Source organism: Pipra filicauda, unplaced genomic scaffold (assembly GCF_003945595.2).
Source record: "Pipra filicauda isolate LSUMZ 115617 unplaced genomic scaffold, ASM394559v2 scaffold117_size3949168_pilon, whole genome shotgun sequence".
Classification (NCBI taxonomy): domain Eukaryota; kingdom Metazoa; phylum Chordata; class Aves; order Passeriformes; family Pipridae; genus Pipra; species Pipra filicauda.
In genome coordinates, this window is record NW_024103629.1 from 2,226,577 (window position 1) to 2,250,066 (window position 23,490).

General features: G+C 38.2%; 1 protein-coding gene across 2 annotated transcripts; it reads left to right on the forward strand.

The window, feature by feature from the left end:
- Positions 1–1,967: 1,967 nt before the first annotated feature.
- Positions 1,968–23,104, forward strand: CFAP300 (cilia and flagella associated protein 300). Of its 2 annotated transcripts, XM_027739055.2 has the most exons (7): positions 1,968–2,112; positions 2,643–2,724; positions 4,344–4,416; positions 9,591–9,757; positions 11,941–12,113; positions 18,383–18,449; positions 22,726–23,104. In XM_027739055.2, the coding sequence occupies exons 1-7, from the start codon at positions 2,003–2,005 to the stop codon at positions 22,855–22,857; spliced, it is 804 nt and encodes a 267-aa protein (XP_027594856.1). In that variant the 5' UTR covers positions 1,968–2,002; the 3' UTR covers positions 22,858–23,104. The 2 variants fall into 2 exon arrangements, with proteins under 2 accessions (XP_027594856.1, XP_027594857.1); XM_027739056.2 differs by lacking the exon at positions 18,383–18,449 and having other exon boundaries at positions 1,970–2,112.
- Positions 23,105–23,490: the final 386 nt, after the last annotated feature.

Sequence of the window (23,490 nt, forward strand, 5' to 3'; positions counted from 1 at the left end):
TGTGTTTAAAAGAGTACTGTGCCTGACTTTCTACTTCAGGCTGTTGTTCATGACATCAGAGGATAATGAGGTCAGTCTTTAAACTGAAAGTCCCAGTTTAACTTTTATTGTTGTGTACTGCTTAAACTGGAACTATTGAATCATAAACTATGATAGGTAAATGGCACAGCTTTAAAGAAATTAATTCCACAGTTTAGAGTTTCCTGTCCTGATCCCTCTGGGCCAATCCTGAAGTCCTTGCTCATTTCCTTTCTCCTGATTCATCAAAGTGTTTAAACACTCTAGATTTCAGTGGGGTTTAAGCATGTGCTAGTTGATTCAACACTTTAACCAGAGCAAATCCCTACTAAAGTCAGTAGAATTTTTTGCCCACAAAGACCTAAAGTTTTGCTCTTTTTTTTTTTTTTTTTTTTTTTTTTTTTTTTTAAATCTGTATTTGAAATTAAGAATTTATGTGTTTGGTAGTTGCTGCTACACATCACTCCCTGCCCAAACCAGTTCTTTCACTTTGGCTATTTAATCTCTGGCTAGCAGTATTAGGGGCCAGAGGAATTTAACAGATGGGGTAGTGCTGGAGTAGGTGGAGATGTGTTGAGAATAAGGTTATAGTAATTTGTTTCTGGTGCCACCACTCTACATCATATTTAAAAACTGAGAAGAAAGGCACACTTTTTCTTCATCTCTTCTTGAACTATCTCTACCATTTAAACATCCTGAAGTATAGCGTATCTTTATTTTCTGTCATTGCTTAGGTGTAAGCAAAATTTATCAGGTGAAAAAAATGGAAATGTGTGGGAACTTGGAAAAAAACAGAATGGAGAAGATAGAGGGGAATGACTCCTTAAATCTCACATACATAACTGCTACACAGCAATCTGATCTGCTGAACTGCAGCTCGCTGCACTGTTAGAAAATGTAGTGAGTATGTAGTGAGCAATGAATTCTACTGAAACTATGTTAAAACAGGGCTCCTTAATAGGCTTATTATATCAATTTCTTCTGGATTCCTTTGGTACAAGCCTGTTTGATGAACATGTCTTACAAATTAAATCTGTGGGACATCTTTTAGAGGGCAATGAGACCAGGGTGTGTGTGGCAGCAGTTTCATCTTGGCTCCCCGCTGTCGTGGCATGCTGCACCTTTCTCTTCTGCTTTCTAATCAAATCGAATGTGATTAATTTTTTTTTTATTAGAAACCAACAGAACCACTCCTAGAGGTGGCGGGGGAACAGGCGAAGGGTGCTGAGGGCTGGAGTCGTCACCACGCCCTCAAGGCTCCTCATCTGGTGATGGTGGGTCCGTGTTTCTCTCTATTCTGCTTTTTCTTTTTTTCCTTAGAAATGGGGCTACCGTTCAGCCTGAGCAGTAGGTTAATGGGAAAACGCCATTTTTTGGAAATCTGCAGTAAAGCAACGGCGGGTTTGGGAGGCGGTGAGCTGCTGAAGGATATAGCATGAGATGTGCAGCAACCTTAAACTCTCACTGCTTTCCCTGCAAAGGCCAGGAAATTGCCCAAACTTTGCAAGGTGTCCCTTGCTTTACTAGACTTTAAGAAATATTTTCCTTAAGTAGGAATATGCTCTCCTTTAATTTCGACTGGGAAGAGTTCAAAAGCACGGCTCTGCAATTCCCAAGCAGCGTAGCATCCTGGGAAGCAAGAAGCAAAGCTGATTCATTAGAGGTTCATAATGCATAACTTTGGGCTTTTCCTAATAGGTTTTGGTCTTACGTTACTGAGGTGGCTTTGGCAGAGGCAGCAATGGCAGCCCCCGCCCCTGCCTGTTGGGCTCTCCCTGGGCAAGCCTTTCCTGGTGCAAAGACAGGAAGAGAGGGGAGGGGGGAGAAGGCTGGTGTTGAACTAGGGGATTTTATAGGTAAAAGCCAAAGAAAAGGGGGACGGCCGTGTCCGGGGGCCCTCGCGGGTGGCGGAACGCTTGTGAGCGGGATCGAGCTCCGCGCCGGAGCGGCGCCGTCTCCACGGCAACCGCCAGGCCGCGGGAAGATGTCGGCCGGGGGTCGGCGCGGCGGGGCGGGCTTCGTGTTCCGGGCCCTGCCACAGAAATCCTTCTCTTGCCTGCAGGACAGGGACATCGAGGATCGCCTCCTCAAATGGTGGGAGGAGGAAAGCCCGCTGCGAGAGGCGTCTGGCTAGGGGCGGCAGGGAGCGGCGGGCGGCGGGGAACAGGCAGGCGGTGCTGAGGGCTGGAGTCCTCACCTCGCCTTCAGGGCTTCCGCTCCGGTGGCGGCGGATCCGTGTCTCTCTATTTTCCTTTTTTCTTTTTGAATTTCTCCCCTCGTTTATTCCCCCACTTCTTAATCTGCAGTCTTCTTGATATTTTCCAGGCACGCAAACCACTCCTTCTGAGGTGCGAGGCATCTGTCCTCGCCTTCCAGAGTGAGCCAAGATCTGTTTCAGCTTCGCAGCGTTGCTCTGATGCAGCCTGAGCCCTCCAAAGTGGGGGGGGGGGGGGGGGGGGGGGGGAGGGGATGGGAAGCTCCTATAACTGAGAATGAAAAGCAAAACCAAAACAAACAAACTCCTACAATTATTGGTCAGAATAGGACTTTATGTGGTTAAGTTAACAGAGTGAATGAGTTCTTAGTATGTCTGCAGAATATTTAATCTCATTTTTCCATTTCAGGTCCATGCAAGGCAGGATCACCGCACAAGCATTCGGTTTTGACCAGCAGTTTAAGCCCTATCAAAAGGATGAATTTGTTATGGTAGTTCTAAGTCCTTTGTATTTTAAATTGACTTTTTTTTCCTCCCATGAAATTATAACTAATGGAAAACTGCATAACAGGAAACATAGTACCAGTGTTGCATGCTATTGGCCTACTCACTGTCTCCTTGAAAATAGGTGTGGTGCTCAAGTCTTACTTTGTGAGTTAACTGTATTGTCCAGTAAAAATATTTTAGTCTGTACTAGTGTTACTCTGCTATAAGAGGGAAAAATTTAGTCATTCAGGTTTCCCAAGAATGGAAATCTGAACTGGAGCTGATCTTGGCCACAGCATTTAATATTGGGAAGTCCACCCAGGGTGAGACTTTAAACAGTATACACACAGGTGGTACCCTTGCCCTCAGCTGCTATGGCTTTGTCACAGTAACTACACTGGGCAATTAGATGTGCATGTGCACCACATATCTGGAGATGTAATTTTTTGAAAATTAATGGGTACCATTGCTTTATACTGGAAGTTTGAACTTTTAGCTTTTTTGAGGCTCAAGTCTCATACTGATTTTGTGTCCTTCACTTCTCTTGTCTGCAAAATCAAATCTGTGTATCTATTTGCAGACAGAAAAAAAAACCTCAAAAGCACTTGTGGTTTTAATTTATTATACGTCTACTTTATATTGTTATCCTGGATAAAGAATTTAGCCTCTTTGTATTTTAAAGAAATTCACACAGAAATGCACCAATATTTCATCTCCCACTGATAAAAATTTCAATTTATTGAACCTCAAATTATTGAAGTTTTCAAAATACGCATTTACCTTCTCAATGCTTGAATCTTTTGAATTAAGAATGTAAAGATATCACTATGAATGGATGAAATCTGAATAGCTGTGAAGTAACTGGGGGGAAAAAGGACCATTACATTATATTGTCTGATCTCTCTGTATCCCAGAGGGGTGGTAAAGAGATTTGGTGATGCAGAGACTGAAAAATCCATCATTTTCATAGCAGCTTCTTCAGTGATTATTCCCACTGCTTGTATACATGTATGTAAGTGTGGTTTTCTCAGTTGCCTTATCTATCATTTAAACTTGCCAGCTACCAACATTTCTATGCATGTCTCCTTTCTTAAGTGATAATAAGATTGAATACATCAAGTCTTAATGTGGAACATCTTCTCCACACTATCAATAACTTATAGATCTCTTCTGTATCTATTTAATAATTTTTGTGTCTCTACACTTCTCCAAGCTTTGAATTTATTTGAAAAGTGCAAATTTTAAAATCCTACTTAGCATTTAATTTTTAACTTCAACGACATTGCATAAAGAGGTAGAACTGTCTCATCTCTTCCTCACTTTTCTGTACCTCTGAGAATTTCATACAGCTTTTTTGTGTATTCCTGGACTAAACGTACTTTACTGTAAAACTTTAATACTGCATATATAAACGTGCACCTGAATATATCTTAAATGTATAAAAGACACTGGCTACACAAAGTTACAAAAGCATGGATTTGGTGGCATCCAAACTGAAAGATCATACAGAATCTACTGTTGGAATTGGAGCCTTATAATTTGCTTTGAAAATATTCAAGCCATTATAAATGATGATTTTATGTTTCATTTCATTAACTGATATTCTCTTATTTGAATATTGTAGGCATTTTTTAATGATCAAAACGTGAACTCCAGTTTAAAGTTGCTGTCAGCTTCAGGACAGTGGACTACATTGGGTAAATTTAGAATAAATTAGTCTTAACTAAAAAAGTCTGTGTTGTAACTATTTTGCTCTAATTTGCCATTTCTACTAATGACAGTTCATATATGTGTATTCTCACCTGGTTCAAATACCTTAAAGAATGATTTTTTTACTAAAAGAAAAGATTGTTGTCTTGTCTGTTACTAAATTGTCACATTTTACTCTTTTTTTACCCTCGATCCCTGCATCATTCATAAACCAAGCACCTAGAACTGTTTCGGAATGGTCTGTGACATCTGGTTGACCTGACCACGTATCCAGACAAAATCAACTGCATTAATTATTCAGATAATGTTTGGAGAAAGGCATTCTTCTATAGATGCAACAACCTTACTGGACAGATCTGAGAGTATTGCTCTGTTACAAATTAAACTTGAGAGAGGAGCAGATTAGGTAGAGCACACCTCCGAGCTCCTGTAAATCTGCTGTCTGCACAACAGAGGTGATCAAGGCGCAGAAGAGCCCCACGTCATAGGTTGCTCCAGGTGCAATCATGCCATGAGGTTGACTTCTAGTTTGTTGCCGTATCAGAAACTACTTAAAACGCTCAGTTACGTCTACAGATATAGATGAGACACTAAAGCAGAAAGGCTAAAATCAAATAGCAAATTTATGGCACCACTATGAAATGTGTTTTTCGTTGTGTAAATAACACATAAAATTTCACAGCAATTGCATGTGATAATGTAGTGAGATTTTGTGCATAATGTGATCTCTGGTATTGCCGAAGCGGTTTTCCATAATAAGAATATTTTAAAAGGGGGTAGTGGGAAGTCCCAATTTCTTTTGGTTTGTCTGCAAATACTTTACTGTGTGTAAATATTTAATGGAGCTTTGGGAATTTTCTAACTTTTCCATTTCAGCTCTCTGAAATTGGCATAGATTTTTCCCACTATATACAATGACACTAGACATTGCCACTAGACATTGTTCAGTTAAAATCCATTTTCCAAACACTACATCCAACTGTTAAAAGAATTGAAATAAAAAGATGCAAAAAATATCTCAAGTACCCCTTCAGGTACCTCTTTCTCACTCTGGCAAGCAGAAAAAAAATAGATATATTTCAAACTGTTGGGTAAACCTTTTCCTGCTTTAGGCAAGAATTTTTTTAGGCTATCTGTCTAGCCTATGACTTGCCAGTCCCTGCAGTGAAGGTCAGTAGGTTACATACCTTATGTTAAGAGTGGAGGGTCACTTGCCAAGTATCTCAGCTTAAGTCCCAATTCTGCTCAGTCTTCCTCTGCACAGAAGTAGTGCATTTTGTTCTAAGGACTGGAAGGGTTCCCTTTCTAAATCCTGAACAGCTGGTATACCCCATTTGCTCTTAAAATTTCATCTTCCCATTCTTTGCCTATTTTTGGTGAGGAATGTTGGCTCATTTTTCTATACTTAGTCTTCATGTGCATTTTTTGAAAATATAGTAAGAATTTACTGTGAGTGGGAGGAGGTAAAAATCATTTTCTAGTATTTTCTTCTTCAGACATGCTGATATATTAATGCAGATTTATCATTTACTTATCGCTGTGGAGTAACTCTTTTAAAAACACATTCCTGTTCCTAAAAATTGCTGGAAATGGGCTTATTTTGCTTTTTAGAATATCTGAGGAAAAATTACATAATCTAGGTTGATTCAGATACTGTATTTATTCTCTTGCAAACAAAAATGTTAGGGTTTTTTTCAGAGGGGAAATAGTTTGGATGCATAATATAAGTCAGGTCTAGATAGATCCTTAGAAACTTCCCTTCTCTCCTCCATGAGCTTGAGCAGCAAGTATTTATGGACCCACAGAAAGACGTCAGCATTATATAAATCATCAATATAACAGTAGTGTTTGTTTTCATAATAACTTTGTCTTTTTCGAGGATGTAGTCCCCTTGCACCTTTTCACTAAGAATGTATTTTTTCCTGGTAGAATCCATAATTATACATTGTCTCAAGGACTCCAGCTTTAACATTGCTTGAAATAAAGCATTTTAGGTAAATTATACACAAGGACGTTCTCTAGTCTGCTTGATCTGGTCAGAAAGATACTTACTATCCTATTCTCGCACCACACTTTTTGCCTCTTGTAGTAGGGATATTTTTCCCCTCCTCCTGGCTGCATGGCACAGTACCTGATAGTTCTGACAAGTGCTTTAAGCCACCTCTTCATGGGTTACTCTGATATTTCAAAAATAGAAGCAGCTAAAGGAACAAATTTGATGCATACCAATTTATATCTTGAGTCTTGTGTGTTTGAAATAGCTGCAGTGAGAACTAAATAGTAGTTTTTCCTTGGACGCATTGCTGGCCTTGCACCTGTCAGCAGTCTTGGGGAGGCAGGACTGTATCTGCTTAAGCTCAATTAACACTTGAAAACTTATCTTCAAAGGGGTAGGGTTATGCTCTTTTTGTGTAAATAAAAATTTAGTATTTGCCTAAAAAAAGATTCTCGAGTTCCCATACGTACTTGAAGCTTCAACGATTTCTGTCTTTGGAATGGCATTTTAAAATCTGAATTATAATCTTAGATCAGCAATATTTTAGACTACAGTTATAGGTTATAACTTGCCAACAAAATGTAGATGTCATTTGAACCTATAAATCATCAACCTGCACCTTTTACTTTTGAAATAGCCTATTTTTAATTCTAAGCACTGAACTTGCAGTATATATAACCTGTTTTGTAAATAGTAAATTGCAAGATGTTTTTCTGACGTAAAAAGCCGTCTTAGATTTTGGAGGAATTCTAAATATACCTAGTCCAGGGTTTGTCTGCCCCCTACTAGATATGCAGCATGTTCATTTAAAATTATATTGGCAACACTTTATAGATACTCCAGAGCTGGCTGTTATAAGAAGCTTAAACAACTTCAGGACTTCTCAGCTCTTTGTTTTCCACTTGCAGAGTTGTCAAGGCATTTCTTCTTCCTCTTTTATTGCTCACTTTTACAGCATTATTAAAACTAGACACTCTTTTCTAGGAAATTTGGAATCTCCAATTTCAAATCTCACCTCTCAAATGGAGACTAGGAGCTTCCAGTGTATTTAAACTTTTCCATTTATAGTTCAGTTTTCTGAATTACTGAATAGATTACAAAGCTCTGAATTTTTTTTACCTGATCAAAGTTTTCATAAAATCTTTTTTCAGAAAAATCCTTACAATTCAAGGCCTATAAATAGCTCAATTTCTTATACTTTTAGCTCAATAACTGGGAAAATGTAAGATTTTTCATTTTTCTCAAGTCATTTAACATCTGATTTTTATTAGTTGACTCAGTTTTTAATTCATAGGTATTTACAAAATCAGCCTGTTAAGGGCTGATTTGGCTCATATTAAATCCCTTATAAAATAAAAATTCTATCCCTGTGAAAGGAAGCTGGATAATTAAAAGTTAGAGGAAGCTGGAAGTGAGGGGGTGGGAGGAAGGATGAATAAGTAAATATAAATCAGTTTGGTTGTTTTCTTAGGTTGTGAGGCTGTAATTAATGTTTTTTTCTGACTTGTGTTTTTGGTTACATAATTTCATTATTGTTTGATAGTCACTACGTGGACAGGTAGGAGAATGTCCTAAACTTTTTTTCTTTACTAAAAGGTACTCTTTTTCATAATCTGTAGACGTGAAGCCAAGCAATTAAATGTCTATAGCTGATTTTCTTTACATCACATTGGTCTGGTAAAATAATTATAAAATTTCATGTCAGTATTTTAGCTCAAGTAGGCACATTTTCAAGCCATCAACTTGTAACTTCTCTTTAATTTTTTTCCTAGTGTTGATCAGGTAGGTGGTACAGTTTACCTGGGTTTAGATATTAAAATGCCAGTCCTACCTAACCTATGAATAAATAGTCTCCATGTAAGTATATGGCAGAAATCCCAAGGGCTTTCTGGAACTGTGTGGGCAAGAGAAATTTTAGGTTATGCTATGCTTGCAAAGATGAGGGTCGAAATGAAATGGTAGGTGCTCTTGGACGCATCCTGGTTCATACACCCCTTTTTGGCATGTTTCTTTTCCTGAAATACTGTCATCTAGAGGGAAATCTGGACATTTCCCAAATAGTAGTCCTTAGTGATCCTTTAGGTCAGTTTGTCAGGACACAACTGAATTTTATCTTTAATTGTATGGCAAAAAGCCTTTTGATACTGTGATGTTGTTGACCAGTCTCCAATGAAGGGAACCTACAGAGGAGAATAGATAAGAGTAAACTCATGGACAGCTGGAATGCTGTGAATATTCTGTCTGCTCAGACACACTGCCCTTGTGTTGCATCTCACTCATGCGCTCCTCCCCTCTCCTGTTCAGAAGCACTTTGCAGGGTGTTCAGGTGGACTTACGAGATGGATAGAGAATATGTTCTGAACACTTGGACTGTAGAGAGCACACAGAACTGGACTGAGTCCAGAGCTTCTCAAACGTGGGGTCTAATGCTATTTAAGGTGCCATAAGTTATCCAACACCATGCATACAGATTTGTAGATGTAACACTGTATATAGAGGTGTGCCCTTCTAGACTGATACCTCATTAAGGAAAATACTGTAGGGCATCTCAAATGGTTCAGATGTCTATGAGCAACAGGACTGGCCTTGGATGACTTGCAAGCAGAGGGAAAAAAATATAGAAAAATATACCCTGCATTTAGTGATTACAGAGATAATACTTCAGATTCATACGGGAAATGTTGAGAGTACCTTTTTCATTTTCTGAAATAGCTGGTTAATAAAGTTTTCAAAAAGTTCAGATATAATACTTAACAAATAAAAAATTTGTTGGGGCTGGGTTCATTTTGGTTTTTACATTGTGGGGTGCTGTTAGCAGCTGTTGACTTTTGTACTTCATCATGCCAAATTTGACAGCTGTCCTTAGATTCTTTAAGGGTTAAGCTGTGGAATATGATTTTTCTAAGGGTGTGATCTAACGTGATGTTGGGTTCACAGTGTTCCATCTATTCCTAGTTTCGGTTGATAGTATTTACCGACAGAGGGAGCAAACACATGAGCCTTAATGGAAGGTGGTATTCAGATGAATTTAATGTTTTCTTTACACTTGTTTTTTTCTTACCTTTCTTTGGCTTTTTTGAGGGTCTGTGTGATTGAGTCATACTTATGTGATCTGTGTTTTTTTAAAGCATATGAAACATGCAACCAGCTTCCTATATATTCCAGGCTCTAAAGTGACAAAAATTGAAGCTACAGTGGTACCTTGTACACAGATTTCCATGTCATTTTTTGATCGGCTGTACTGTGAAGGAGTTGTTAGAGAAACTGGAGATATTGTGAAATGTTACGATGACTATTATGATGATATTCTTATCTCTGATGAATTAAGGAAGGTCAGTATAGTAATGAATAATTTATTATAATTTTTCATACTCTGTTAGGTACCATAAGGACACATTGATAGTCATGTTTTAGAAACAATTGAGGCAGTACATTGCCTAAATGTGTGAAAGCAGGGACTGTTTTCCAGGTGGACCCTCTTTCCTTCTTATTTGGGAGAAAAAGGGAAAACCTGCCCACCTGTGTCTCAGGTAGTCAGTCCTTGGGTGTATGTGTATGTGGGGAAATGTAGATATTCGTTTGTTTAGGAGAGGGAAACAAGGGGTGCCAAAGGGAAGGTTCTCTGATATTCAGAGCTGTAGGTTCAGCCAGCCTTCCAGGTAGTTGATGAAATCGAATGTATTTGATAGCTACATCCTGAAGCATTCTTGGCCAGGGGTGTTGACCATATCATATGTGAAGACATTTAAAGAAAGTCATCTTCATAAATTTTCACTAAAACGAAGAGGAAACTATGAAAAAGGAAATTATTTTTCAGTGTAACACTGGAAGGGGACTAAATATAACTCCTGAACAGGCCTGCAATGTAAAAACTTTGTTATACTGTAGTGGAGGTGTCAGAAAGCAGATTATTCTGGAAAAGAATCTAGCATTGGCACCTTCTTAATCAATGTATGTCTTTATTGTGTTTCTTTTGACTTCATAAACTAAGCTAAACCAATTTTTTAAACTTTAGTTTGTTTAGCATTAGCAAAGCATAGTGTGGGAGAACTGGATTTCGCTCTTCCTTGTATATATAATCAGCATAAGTACTTAATAATTATAGAGTTGCACTCATTTGCACTTGGCAAATCCTTTGAAGGCAATGTATTTGAACCAGTGACACTGGTTACAGGATGTGGCCTGAAATACTGGTCTGTCTTGTAAAGTTCTGGGAAAAGGTGAGAACTCCAGCTCATGTTTAAATTTCAGATGTGGTTTGTAGCCTAGCAGTTCAAAATACTATGTATTTATTTATAAGATGGGTACATGTGAAATATTTTCTGAAAATTAAGTATATTGTATGTAGGAAAGTTAGAGGCAACATTTAAAATTAGAAATCATTGAGGTTTCAATGTCTTCCCATTTTCCTTCCCATGGAAGGGATGTGTGTCAGCATTTGCAAATTGAGGTTTTCACGTTGGTTTGAAACAAATGGGATTCCTACTCGTAGTAAGACAGCAGGAAGAATAAGAGTAAAAATCTTCCAGGAATGACATCAAAACTTCAAATTAAATTAGCCAGGGCTCTAAGACAGAAGACTGTAGGGGGCACCAAACTGTCTCCTGGTGTCAGAGGGTGGCCCTCAGCTGCAAGGCTCCATGTTTCTTTCCTACCTGCCTTGTCTTCTCTTGCTTCAGCCAAGAAGGGGGTTGGGGTATATATGAAGTGACCATCCAGAACAGTTGTTGCCCTGACCCCTTTTTACTCAGGCTGTGTTATAAAAAGGGCCAGAGAGCAGTAGGCTCATGTCTAGCTTTGACCAGTTTGCCTGGGCTGGCATCTGCAGTTTGGCTGACATGACTCAAATGTCTTGTAGCCATTGGGATTGTCCTGTCCACATTTACAGTGTGCAGTGTTGGGACTAATTTAGCAAGTCCTCTGTGTTCACATAATATCTCAGCAAAAGGCAGGTGAGACACATAGAGGCAACTGGAGAGCATGTCTGGTTAATCCAGCCTACAGATTAAGGTTTACTGGAGTCTGCAGTAAAGCATGATGTGAGTTTAAGTGGTCTCCTCTGGGAGATCCTCAGGATTCTTTTACAAATATGAAATAACTGTGTCAATCTAAGAGTGAAAATGCAAGTGTTGGCAAAGTTACCAAAACCTAACTGTTTGGCAGTGGTTCACACCCCAAATATAGTTAGATTGTTTTCAGATTATTGATTGTTTCACTAGCATGACAAATAATTAATCAGTGAAACAACAAGATGTGAAAAATATTCCCTTATGTCTTTTGGGCACAAATCTGACAGTGATTCTGGTTTATATTTTATGTAAGAATTTTGAACATAATTGCATCACTGGAAGAAGGATTTATAGAGAAATATGTATTTCCATCCCTAGTTCCTATATTTTATATGGACATAATTTCTGTGTGCCATACAGCAAAGTAGTTGCATTGTTTATAAACTGAATCTCAAATAAGCAATTTTTATCAATTTGACCTCCTTGGTTTTTTCTTGTTCTACAAGGTCTTGCTTCTGGAGGATTCTGACCATTATGACTTATTCAGTCAATTGGATCGCGAGGAATTTCTGTTCTGTCTTTTTAAGCATTTTTGCATCGGAGGAACTCTTTGTCAGTTTGAAGATGTAGTTGACCCATACTTAGAAACTACAAAAGCTTTTTATAAAGACTTGGTGAGGTAAGTGTTATTCTGTTTTATACAACCGTGTATGTCTGTACTGTGCATAGATACTTTGTGTCGATTTGTGTAAATTTATTGTGCACTGCTGCTTCAAAAACGGAGCTGTTATTTAATCCACCTGTAAGCTTATTTGGCTTCGACCATCAAAATACCATGTAACAACAGTATTAGTTCAGTGCAAAATATATGCAATTTTAATCACATCTGTCCCACATAAAAACTCTTTTTATATAACATTTATGGACATAGATGGTTTATAATTCGCTGCCATTTTAAAGATACTCTTTTTTTGCAATCATCTATTGAAAACATGGCATGGTACTGGAAACAGATTGTATTCCCACTGTCATTGATAAAATATCAACAATTAAGTCTTGGCTGTTTAGTTTTAGACTACTTTCCATTGGACTGCTTTTGATTTAGAATTTAGAAATTGAAATAATTAGTTGAAAATTTTATTTCTGTATATATTTTATTCCTGCTGATTCTTTTTTTAAATTTTTTTGTAATACACTTGGATTTTGGCCTTCCTAATTCGGCAAATACACTTCTCACAGTGTAATGCTAAGGGTGATAGAATCTGGCTGTTAACATGACACAGTGGACTAACATATATTTTTTGCCAGGTCTGGTGTATGGAATTGTTTGGAATTTTACGTGAGGGTTTCTTTTCCTTGAAATTAAGGGTGGTTGTTCAGACATTCAAATTCAGAATAAAAAGGCAATTTTGTTTTGATATATCCATATGCTGACTTCTCCGATGGACAAAACTTCTTATTCCCTGGTTAGTGGGATACAGAATGTAGTTATAGGTTATGCAGACTCATTCCTAGTTAAGCAATGGGAATATAGCGATTGTCAAAGATATTACTAAATTTTTTATTAGTATGATTAGTTTTTGTATTTTCATATCATATATAGATGGAAATCAAGTGGGTTCTTCAGAAGTACTGGATGTGACAGAAAAAGCATCCATGAGTGCTTCAACGCTACCCTCCCTTTTCTTTTAAATTGCTCACTCTGCACTTAATCAAGCTGCTTGTTACTTTAATCCTGGGCCTTAGTTGACTCTGCATTGCCTGCAGCTGTTTCTGCTCTTGTGTTGTTGAACTGATCTAGGACAAAGTGCAAATCCAATCAGTTCCTTCCCTTTACTGCTTCCCTTTGCTGTTGAATTGTTTTATCCTAAACATGTTCAAGTTCTGTTCTAAGCCATTCATTTTCTTTACCTTCCTATCTCCTTAAACATCTTCCCATTCTTTTTCCTTTTTATGCTGTAAAATTTGATAAGGATGTCAAGTAGGTCTTGCTACTTAAAACAAAAAAAAGCATCTGCCAAGATCTTCCCACAGTTTCATCCTGCTTTCAAGGTTTACTTTTTCTGTATCCTCAACCTATTGACCCTTTATATATATCTGTGATTTTCCTCTTGTATGCTACTTCTGTCCTTTATACAATATTAGGAGAAAATATTTCAAGATCCATTCCTCTGCTGTTTGTTTTTGTCTTTTTTTTTTTCTCAGTTGGCAGATTGCTTTCTATCCTCTGAAGTTTTGAAATACATCTACTCAGTTCATGTGAGATAACTGATCTTCAGTATTTATCTACCATGTGCCTCTCCATTTCTGTGCCTATAAATGTCTGCTGGTTTCTCACTGCCAGAGGAGCTGGTGTTAACACTCAATACCAGTTGAAAAAGAAATTTAAAATTTAACTAAATCTTTTTTCTTTGTCCTTTGATATTAAGTTCTCTGTCACTACCATGAGAGAAGTTTTTGATCTTGACATTTCAGACCTTCCCTCCCCCTTCACAATCATGGTTGTCTTTTTTTTGGTCTTATTTCTCCCTGTCCCCAGGTTACCAAAATGATGCTGTTTTATTTCCACCATCTTAAGAGAGAAGAAGCCACTGAAAGGCTGTGAAGATGACCACTAATGACAGTCTTGACTTAATTTCTGATTTCTAGTCCATGCTAGGTGCTGTGTTACTTCATTTTTGTACAAATTCACCAGAAAATAATGCAATGAAAATTACCTGCTCATAGCCTTTTATTTTCAGTAAACAACTGCTAATGACAGTAGCAATTGCTTAAATTCTGTTTCCCAAAGAGTTCACCTTCAAATTCCTGTTGAATACTAACTGTCCTTTAAATTCTTTTTTAGGCTGCTATCCTCTGTCTGGTTTCTTTTCATCTTAGATTATAGTCGCATTGGATACTTTCTACTCTTTTAAAGTGATACTAAAAACCTTTTGTGGTATTAAAAATTCTGTAAACTCTACTCTCCTTAAGGTTTAATTTTGAATTTTTATATTTGAAGGCTGAGAAGGCTTGGTAAAAAACAAATGGATAATAAAGTAATTATTAGCTGCTAGGTGATGTGCGTTGAAAAATTAGCTGCCGCAGATGAACTCAGACCAATAACAATAAGCTTATAGAGGTATAAACTACCACTGTTCAGTCCTGTAACAGTATGCCTTATGGAAAAGAGCCTTGGCATGAAGAGTTACACAAAAGTGTCTTTACTGCTAGGAGCAGCAGGCCTATGAGCTTTTCCTTACTTATCTTTATTACAACAGTTTTTTCTGGCCTTTCCTAAGTTCTAACTCCAAGGCACTGGCATTCGAAATAGTATCAAAAGGTTTGAGATTTTGTTTTATTAAAGCATTTCCATGTGTGTAGCTTTATTATGAGAAAATGCAATAATCTTTTTGAAATTAGGAGATTTAGATATTTTACAAGCACAGCTAGGGACTTCCAGATACAATTATTAAATGGCAGATATTTTCTTCTTTGCAAAAAAAGTGATATTTTCTTACTAATGAATTAATGCACAACTTGTAGTCTGTTACTAATCCATTCATAAATAGTCTGTGACCAGTTGAATCCATCCAAAATTCTAGTGTTTAGTGTCATATCCTGTGTAACCTAAATGATTCAAAATTTCTTGTAGTATTTTGATTTGGTTAAAGAATATACTTACACAACAAAAATTTGTTAATTAAAATAAAGTCCATGAATCTTTGCTGATAAATCTTGTCTTCTCTACTTAACCCCAGATTTTTCTGACAGTGTCTGTCGATGGTGACAGCTGCTGTGGTATCTTGTAGTCAGTGTTTTCTTCTCCTTGCTTCATCTCCATCTCCATGCCCTTTCCCCCATAATGAATGAATGTATTTGAAGGCATTAAGTTGTTCTTTTATTATTTGGAGAGCCTAATAAAATACTGCTGGTAAGGTTAGGGTATTAATATTGAGAAACCATGAAGATGTTTGCTCTTCATAAAAATAGAATAGATGCACATTAAAGTGATGAACTACCATATTCAATGAATAGTTTAGACGTTTACAATTTGGAAGAACATGGGGCTATTAATACTGTCCTCTTCAAGAAGACAACATGGTTTTTTCTAAAACCTTTTAGGGGAAAAAAAAAAGAAATGGGGCAAACGCGCTCATTAAAGGCAATGTCCTGGTTTCTTTCAAGTCAACAAATGAAGAATCTATCTGATTTTCACAGACACAATTTTTTGCCTTAAAAAAATAACCAAAGTGCTAGAAATAAACACTCATTCTGAAAAATTACAGGAAGCTAACCACAAGGGGAAAATTTCTCAAGGCAGTGGAATAAATAGAAAAACTTATTCTTTGTCACCTCTTACTTTGATATCCTACATATATGAAACCAGAAAGTGGTAGCCTTATTTTCAGAGAAGAATCTGAAGACAGAGTAACTTAGAACTGTAGCTTTTGGGGGTGGTAATATATGGTAGAAAGCAATAACCCCACTAACTCTCTATATCTTGTTCTGAAAGTTGTCACTCTTTCCACAGAGATGGTTAAACAGTTTCTGAAACGCTGTAGTTTCCAGCCTAGTATGTTAGCATAAACTGACATCTATGTTAGTTTGTCTTAATATGCTGGTCTGTAAACTGCAGTGGTTCAGAAGCTGAGCTGTCCCTGCGAGGGACAGTCATCTCTGAAGGGCTGGGAAGGCAGACAGCTGGGGTCAGTACCAATTTCAGCAATGCTTTTCAATCCACTGTTGAGTATATCAACTTATCAGATGCAACAAAAAGTTCTGAGAAAGCCTTGTTACTGACTCCCCACAAGGAAGACGATCTTCACAGTATGGGTTCAAACATGACAAAGTACTCCACAGGCGGTCAGTTAATTGCAGAGTCAATTTCTTTTATTGGCTGGAGAGATTGAATCAACAAAGGTGATGTTGGTTGATTTGGGGTTCACTTGCTCTTATAAAAAAAAGCTTTGCCGAAGCACTGGTAGTAGGGGACTGCTGTCACAGCTTGGACCTGGTGTGGTGATTTCAGTGGCCTGTGTTTAACATACATTCTAGTAACTTGTCTATATTGGGACCTTTCCCAGGGATGGAATCTGTTTGTGACAAGGCAGGTATTGAGCTATGCATTTCTTGGAAGTGTGTAAGTATGGAAGTGTATAAGCCTCAACTATTCCATAGTGAGTTAATGTAAATAGGAACCTGCAAAATTAGATAAATTAATAGCAGTTACCTGATCTAATTTCTGAAGAAATGTAAACATCACTTAAAGCAGAGCTGGGGAAAAATAACAAATTAAAAATACTTAAATTGAAAATACGTTGAGATGCCTGGATTCTTCGCAATGATATCTCAGTGTTTTTTGTAAACATGATGAAAGAAATAGCAGTCTTCATAACACAGACTAGAAATATAAAAATTCGGAACTAATCCCATCCTAAATTGCATAGCTGACTATGTATACAAAATTCCAAAGGAAGAAAAATGATCCTAAACTATACATACTAGTTAAAAATGAGCTAAAGTCTGCATTTCTTCACCAGTACTGCTGCTGTTTCTTGTGGTCTGTACTAAGATGCATTTCACTTCGCAGGTTTCTTATCTCAAAGAATATGTGAAAAGATTTTTACAAAGTATTTAGCTGCATAATTTTTCATAGCTATCAAAATGCAAACTATACTGGAGTCATCAACATCTGGGTAATATTGCTGTGATTTATTAGCTGAAACCTGTGAAAAGTAGTGGGGTTCCACAGAGCTGCATTTTGGACCCTGTGTTCTTCAACCTCTTCATAAATGACTTGGATGCAAGACTGGAAGGGATGCTAAGCAAGTTTGCAGATGACACAAAATTCAAAGGAGCTGTTGACTCCCTCAAAGGCAGGGAGGCCCTGCAGAGCAACCTTGACAAATTAGAGGACTGGGCAGTCACCAACCATATGAAGTTCAACAAGGGAAAGTGCTGGATTTTGCACCTGAGACAGGGCAACCCTGTATGTACGTACAGACTGGGGAATGAGATGCTGGAAAGCAGTGCCACAGAAAGGGACCTGGGGGTCCTGGTCAATGGCAAGTTGAATCTGAGTCAGCAGTGCCCTGGCAGCCAGGAGGGCCAAGCGTGTCCTGGGGGGACATGAGGCAAAGCATCACCAGCCGGTCGAGGGAGGGGATTGTCCCTCTCTGCTCTGCACTGGCCTCACTCATATTGTGTGCAGTTTTGGGCACCACAATATAAGAAAGATATTAAGCTCTTAGAGAGCGTCCAAAGGAGGGCAACAAAGATGGTGAAGGACCTTGAGGGGAAGCCGTATGAGGAGCAGCTGAGGTCACTTGGTCTGTTCAGCCTGGAGAAGAGACTGAAGGGAGACCTCATCGCAGTCTACAACTTCCTCATGAGGGGAAGAGGAAGGGCAGGCACTGATCTCATCTCTGTGATGGCCAGTGACAGGACCCAAGGGAATGGCCTGAAGTTGTCTCAGGGGAGGTTTAGGTTGTAATATTAGAAAAAGGTTCTTCACCCAGAGGATGCTTAGGCACTGGAACAGGCTCCCCAGGGAAGTAGTCACAGCCCCAAGCATGACAGAGTTCAAGAAATATTTGGACGATACTCTCAGTCACATGGTGTGACTCTTGGGGATGGTCCTGTGCAGGGTTAAGAGTTGGACTTAATGATCCCTGTGGGTCCCTTCCAACATGGCATATTCTGTGATTCTGTGATTCTATGTCTAAAACCAAGTCAGTTTCAGACTAGATATACTCAATATTTTTCAGTAAAATGTCATAATAGCCACATTATCTAGCAATGGCCACATACCTTTCCATGGTCAATATGACATAAGTTGATTTTGAGTTTGACCTTCATAAAATTTGAGTGAGGACGTAGTGTTTAAAATGTCTTTAATAAATGAAAGATTCTAATCATCAGTACTTACAGTGTATAGTAAGTACATATTATTCCCCTGTATTTCAGCGTTCAAAAGAATCCTGAAACAAAAGAAATACGTATTATTTCTACAGTCTTCAGAGTGTCTGCATATGTAAGTATTAATAATGTTTTGATACAGGATTTTACTGGAAGTTGCATGCACAGCATGAAAATAATGAATTGAAATTAAGACAAAGAAAACATAATATTCCATTGTAATGGGTTATTTTCCCATAGTTGTAATTTTTTTATTCATGAACTCTCTCCCTGATCTCATCCTGCTTTCTCATCCTCTACACTAATTCTTCATCAGTAACTACTAACTAAAGTTTTGTTTGGTAGCTCACTAAAAATAGGCTTACTGGATTACACTTGAAGTCATAATAGTCATCCAGAAACTAGTTTATGGGGAAAAAAAAGATCTGAGTAATTCTGGGCTTAGATAATAAAACTTGAGATAGCAGTAAGGATTAAGAATGCACTCTTGACTTCATATATTCTGTTTTCAGAAATGTTGCTAGAGCTTTCTGAATAGCTTGCATTGCATCTGTTTCTCTAGAGACTGCAAGGAAGTGTAGTATACAAAAAGGCTGGACATGACTGCTAACCTCTTTTGCCCTCTCTTGTCAAGTCTCATTCCTCTTTGTTTCCCTTGCAAAATCATATATTTACCATCAAGATAAGTTTGAGAACTGGCTGCATGTTTACCAGTTTCAGCATATGTTATCTCTTACAGTAGAATTAACTACTTCAAATTCTTCTTGAGTAACCAGAATATGTAATAATTAAATGTCAGATAATGTACCCCCTTTCAACAGCAGTAACTGATGTCATTTCAGACTGCACAAACTTCCCTGTAGGTTGCCAATAACCCAGTTGTTCATCTGTGGGTCATCACCTTTAAGTACTATATGTGATTCATAAAGACTTTCGAAAATAAACACTTTTTGGGTGTATTAAAATTTATCTTTCTACTAGGTTGCAGACTGTAATAAAAATAAAATAAAAAACCAAACCCCTGATAACTTAATGTTCTTCTGTTATTACTGTTTTTTACCCACCTCTGAATCAAGTGCATTGATGTGAACTTTGCAGATTTCTATGTTTAGGTAGATGGGTGACATTAAAGAGTTCCCCTAACTGTCTTAGACATACATTAAATACCACTAGGGAAGAAAAAAAAGCAACTTTTTGTAAACAAAAATGTGTATGGACAGAAGAAAATCCAGTGTAAATGCAGAGCAGGCTATCCTCTTTGTAGCCTTGGAGGAAAATTGGGCATTGCTGTGCATTCTGAAAATTTGTGAGGTGAAGAATTCTGAAATTATGGTTTGTATTAAAGAACATCCTGAAGAATTTTCTCTTGGAATACAGAAAGGCTTAAACAGTATGTCTAGACTGTTTCATGGCTGTGTGGATCAAAACTATTCAAGTCAGCACTTACAGGAAGGACACGTACTGGAGCACAAATGTCTTATGCTTGTGATGAAAAGTTTCTCTCAAGGAGATAACTACATTTCTGCAGTAGATTTAGTTTGAGTTCATTTGCTAAGTAACTGTAGAGTGTATTATTATAATCTTTATGCTGAGCTGACAGTTTTTAAGCCATGTTTTCTTGTTTTGTATCTGGAAGAAGGGGACTTATCCTCTTAGCCTGATATAAATAAATAAATAAATAACTTTAAAAAAGATGTTCTGGTAAAAGTGACTTCTGCAGACAAGAAGTTAGAAGAACACACATTTTTGCAAGATGGATTAACAAATGAACAAATAAATATACATGTGTATTTGCACTAGTATAAATGGAATGAGGAATTAAGAACTTTACATAACACCATCCGGACACCGTCCCTTCCTCTTTGTTTGGTTTTTAAGATGTGGCTAAGAAGCCCTTGTTTTGGAAACAATATCTAAAAAAGCACACTATTAGAGATGTACATAGTTCAAGGTATTAAGGTGTAGTTATAAATGTCTGTAGAGCTGTGATTAGCAGCTGTGATGTTTAGCATCAAAACCTGATAGACATAGACCTGGGTACCGCAAGAGAAATAATTTTAGATCTTGTGACAAAGTACTCTCTTGAACTCCAAATACCCTTGAAAGCTTTGGGGCTTTGCATATAATGAAACACTGTTACAGCTAAAGTATTGGGATGCTCACTGATATTTTTGAACTTTCTTTACCTGAACCCAAACTGTGGCAGTGTTAGAAATCAGCATAATGCAGAATTTATTCAAGAAGTATTTTTTAAAAAAACTTGATTAAATTATGCAGTTTTGAGAATGTTCAGCAGTATTTTTATTTCTGTATTATGCTGTGCATATGTATTCTTAAATCATCAGCTGATTATCTGTGTTGCTACAAAGAAAAAATACAGTACATCAATAAATCAATCATTACACCCCCTGGATGTCTGAACCAAAGTCCACACTGCAGATGGAATTGGTATGGTTCTTAGTTTGTGTACATGCATGAATGTAAATTTCAGAGTCTTTGAGCTCAAGTATTTTAGGGGTTTTATGACCTCTTTTACTAATTAAAATAAATTTTAAAACCCTTTTCATTTACTTAAGTTATATTTATTATTTTCCTCATACCAAGTTTGGTATATTCTGGACTTTCTTGAAATGCCTTATCACCAGAACTTAATTAGTTTTTGTTCTTGTTGAAAAAATTTTTAGTGGGCTAACACTGCCTTTAAACAGCCAAAACGTCAACTGGCATCAGTTGATTCCATAAGGAGTGCAGGAGTGGGATCCTTGGTAGCAATGGGAAAAGATTTTAGCTAGCAATCAGATCTTCATGTTGGTCTTCTCTTACTTTTTTTTCTTCAGTTCTGTGCATGAGCTTAGGTTATTTTTGGATCAAACTCCAAAGGCATTGTGATGAGCACTGTAAAATCTTAAAACTTTCTCCCCTTACTTGCAGATGAGAATCCAGTGTTTGTTACATATGTATCCCTAAAAAACACCTGAAGAGAGCTAGGCATCTTACAATTGGAGCTACAGAGCTTGTATGCTGCGTTGGCTTAAAAATAGAATACTATTTTTAGCTTGTGGCATTTGACTACCATTGGAAAATGCTGTGAATAAACATTATCAAATCTCTACCTGTCTTAAACAGTGCTTTTACGGTGGTGCTTAGCTTAACTTAAGGTTCAGGAGTTTGAATAATCCCCCAAAGGAAGACACCAGAACATCTAGTAGGGGGTTCATCCTCTTTGAAATAGCAGGAGAAAATGAGGTGCCAGTAACAGCTAATGGATAAAATTCACAAATGGTCCTTGGAGCAGAAACAGGGACCCAAAACTTTTCCTTCTAACCTGACTGCCTTAACCACTGAGATGGATTATTTTATGCAAAGGAAGACAGCTTCAACAAAAGAATGTGAGACATGTGACCCTAATCTGGAATACTCTGGGAGTTTAAAATTTTCCTGGACAGAATGGGCAATATATGCAATATAGCAATTTCCCTCAGGCAAAAAAGTGGAACAGAATTTACATCTCTTCAGCTCTTTCATAAAGGTGTTGGGGAGCAGGAGGGAACTGTTACATGTTTTAAAAGAAAAGAGGTGTCCCTGCGTATTTATTGATCTTTCAGATGTTCAGTTACCACGTTGACTGAATAAAAAAAATCAGCTCTTCAAAAATCCCCCCATCTAGCTCCTGGATCCCTACTGGGTTTGAAGTATGTGTCAAACTGTGCTGCTCTGTCAACACTGAAGCTTTTATTGACATGTGCAGACGTAGGATGTTAAACTGAAGAGCCCAGTTCCTGTGCTGATTGTCAGCTGAAAGTGTTTTTTCAGAATGAGTATTTTGTAGCTAGGTGCCTAGACTCCCTTCAAACCCTTTCTGAGGACTGGCACACAAAATGTTTTCAATAACAGTCCTAAATTGTTAAAAAGAGCTGTAATGCGGGTTTTGCTTAAATGCAAATATTTGAACCTGAACAGATGCATTAGCAAATGTTAACTGAAAAAAAATTATAACGATGGAACAGTTTTATGTGTTAATATAGAGTCTATGATTTTTTTCTCTTTCACAGGAAACATGATGGGGCTGTTGTAAATTTAATCATTTGTAATTTGTATAATTGTGTAAACACATGCTTACATGTTTATTTTTACATTTTATATTAATATCACATTTACCTCAAGGTTATTTGAAACATTCAGCTAGAACAACTGTGCATTTTGTAGTGTTGGGATTCTCATGGAGACATAATGCTGTTTCAATAAACTACGGTGTATTTGTTCTGTTTTGCTATGCAATAAACTATCAATTGGAACAAATCAGTTTCATTCAGATTTTCTTAATTTTCTCATGGGTATCCATATTGTCCCTAATACTGCTTTGTTTTTTCTTTTTTTTTACTTCCTCGCAGGATGCTAATGGCCTATGTTACCCTTCAAGCAAAAGCCACGAACAGACTTTTGCCTACTTGATTGTGGATCCCTGCAAGCGACACGTGAATACGCTGTATCACTGTTTCGGTGGAGGCGTATTTGCTAACTAGTTACGAACCCCAGTTTTACAATGGAGGCGGCCTTCTCTCTGCATGGATTCAGGTAGAAAATGCATACTTTTCTGACGAGGAACGATGTGCTCCTTGATTACAGGCTCGGAAGTGCTTCACGTTTACTCAGATGTTACTACGGAGTTAGTGACAAAAGTTTTCCTGTATTTATAGTTCTTGACGCTGTTTTCTTGGCAGTGCCCCCCTCCCTTCACCCGTTTTATCTAATAAAAAGTATTTCCCCAAAGGTCCCGTCCCTTTAATGAGCCAGTTTCACAGACCCACGGCGCGTAACTGCGGGGCAGGCTCTGCGGGACCGGGAAAAAGCGCGGGAGGGGGCCGATCGGAGGGGGGGTGTCCCAGGCCGATGCCCCGTTTCGGGCCGGGGGACAGCCGAGCACGGCCGCCCCTCCCCACCCCCTCGCGGAGCGGCCTCCTGGAAGTTGGATAGAAGTTAGGGCGAAAAAAAAATTCTGGTTGGCGGCACTGCTCCGTGTCGGCCGCAGGCGGGCGGGCGGCAGCCGGGAGAGGTGCGGGCGGGCGCACAGAGAGAGGCGGAGGGGCGAGGGCCGAACGCGGTCCGAGGCGGGTGCGGTGCGGGTCCGGCGCGGGGTGCGGGGGTCCCGGGCAGCG

Bases quoted from the DNA above. Each gene is read 5' to 3' on its own strand.
- CFAP300 (XM_027739055.2), top strand. From the start codon at position 2,003: ATGTCGGCCGGGGGTCGGCGCGGCGGGGCGGGCTTCGTGTTCCGGGCC. The intron at 9,758-11,940 runs GTCAGTATAGTA...TTGTTCTACAAG, and splicing joins TCTCTGATGAATTAAGGAAG to GTCTTGCTTCTGGAGGATTC. The intron at 12,114-18,382 runs GTAAGTGTTATT...CCTGTATTTCAG, and splicing joins TTTTATAAAGACTTGGTGAG to CGTTCAAAAGAATCCTGAAA.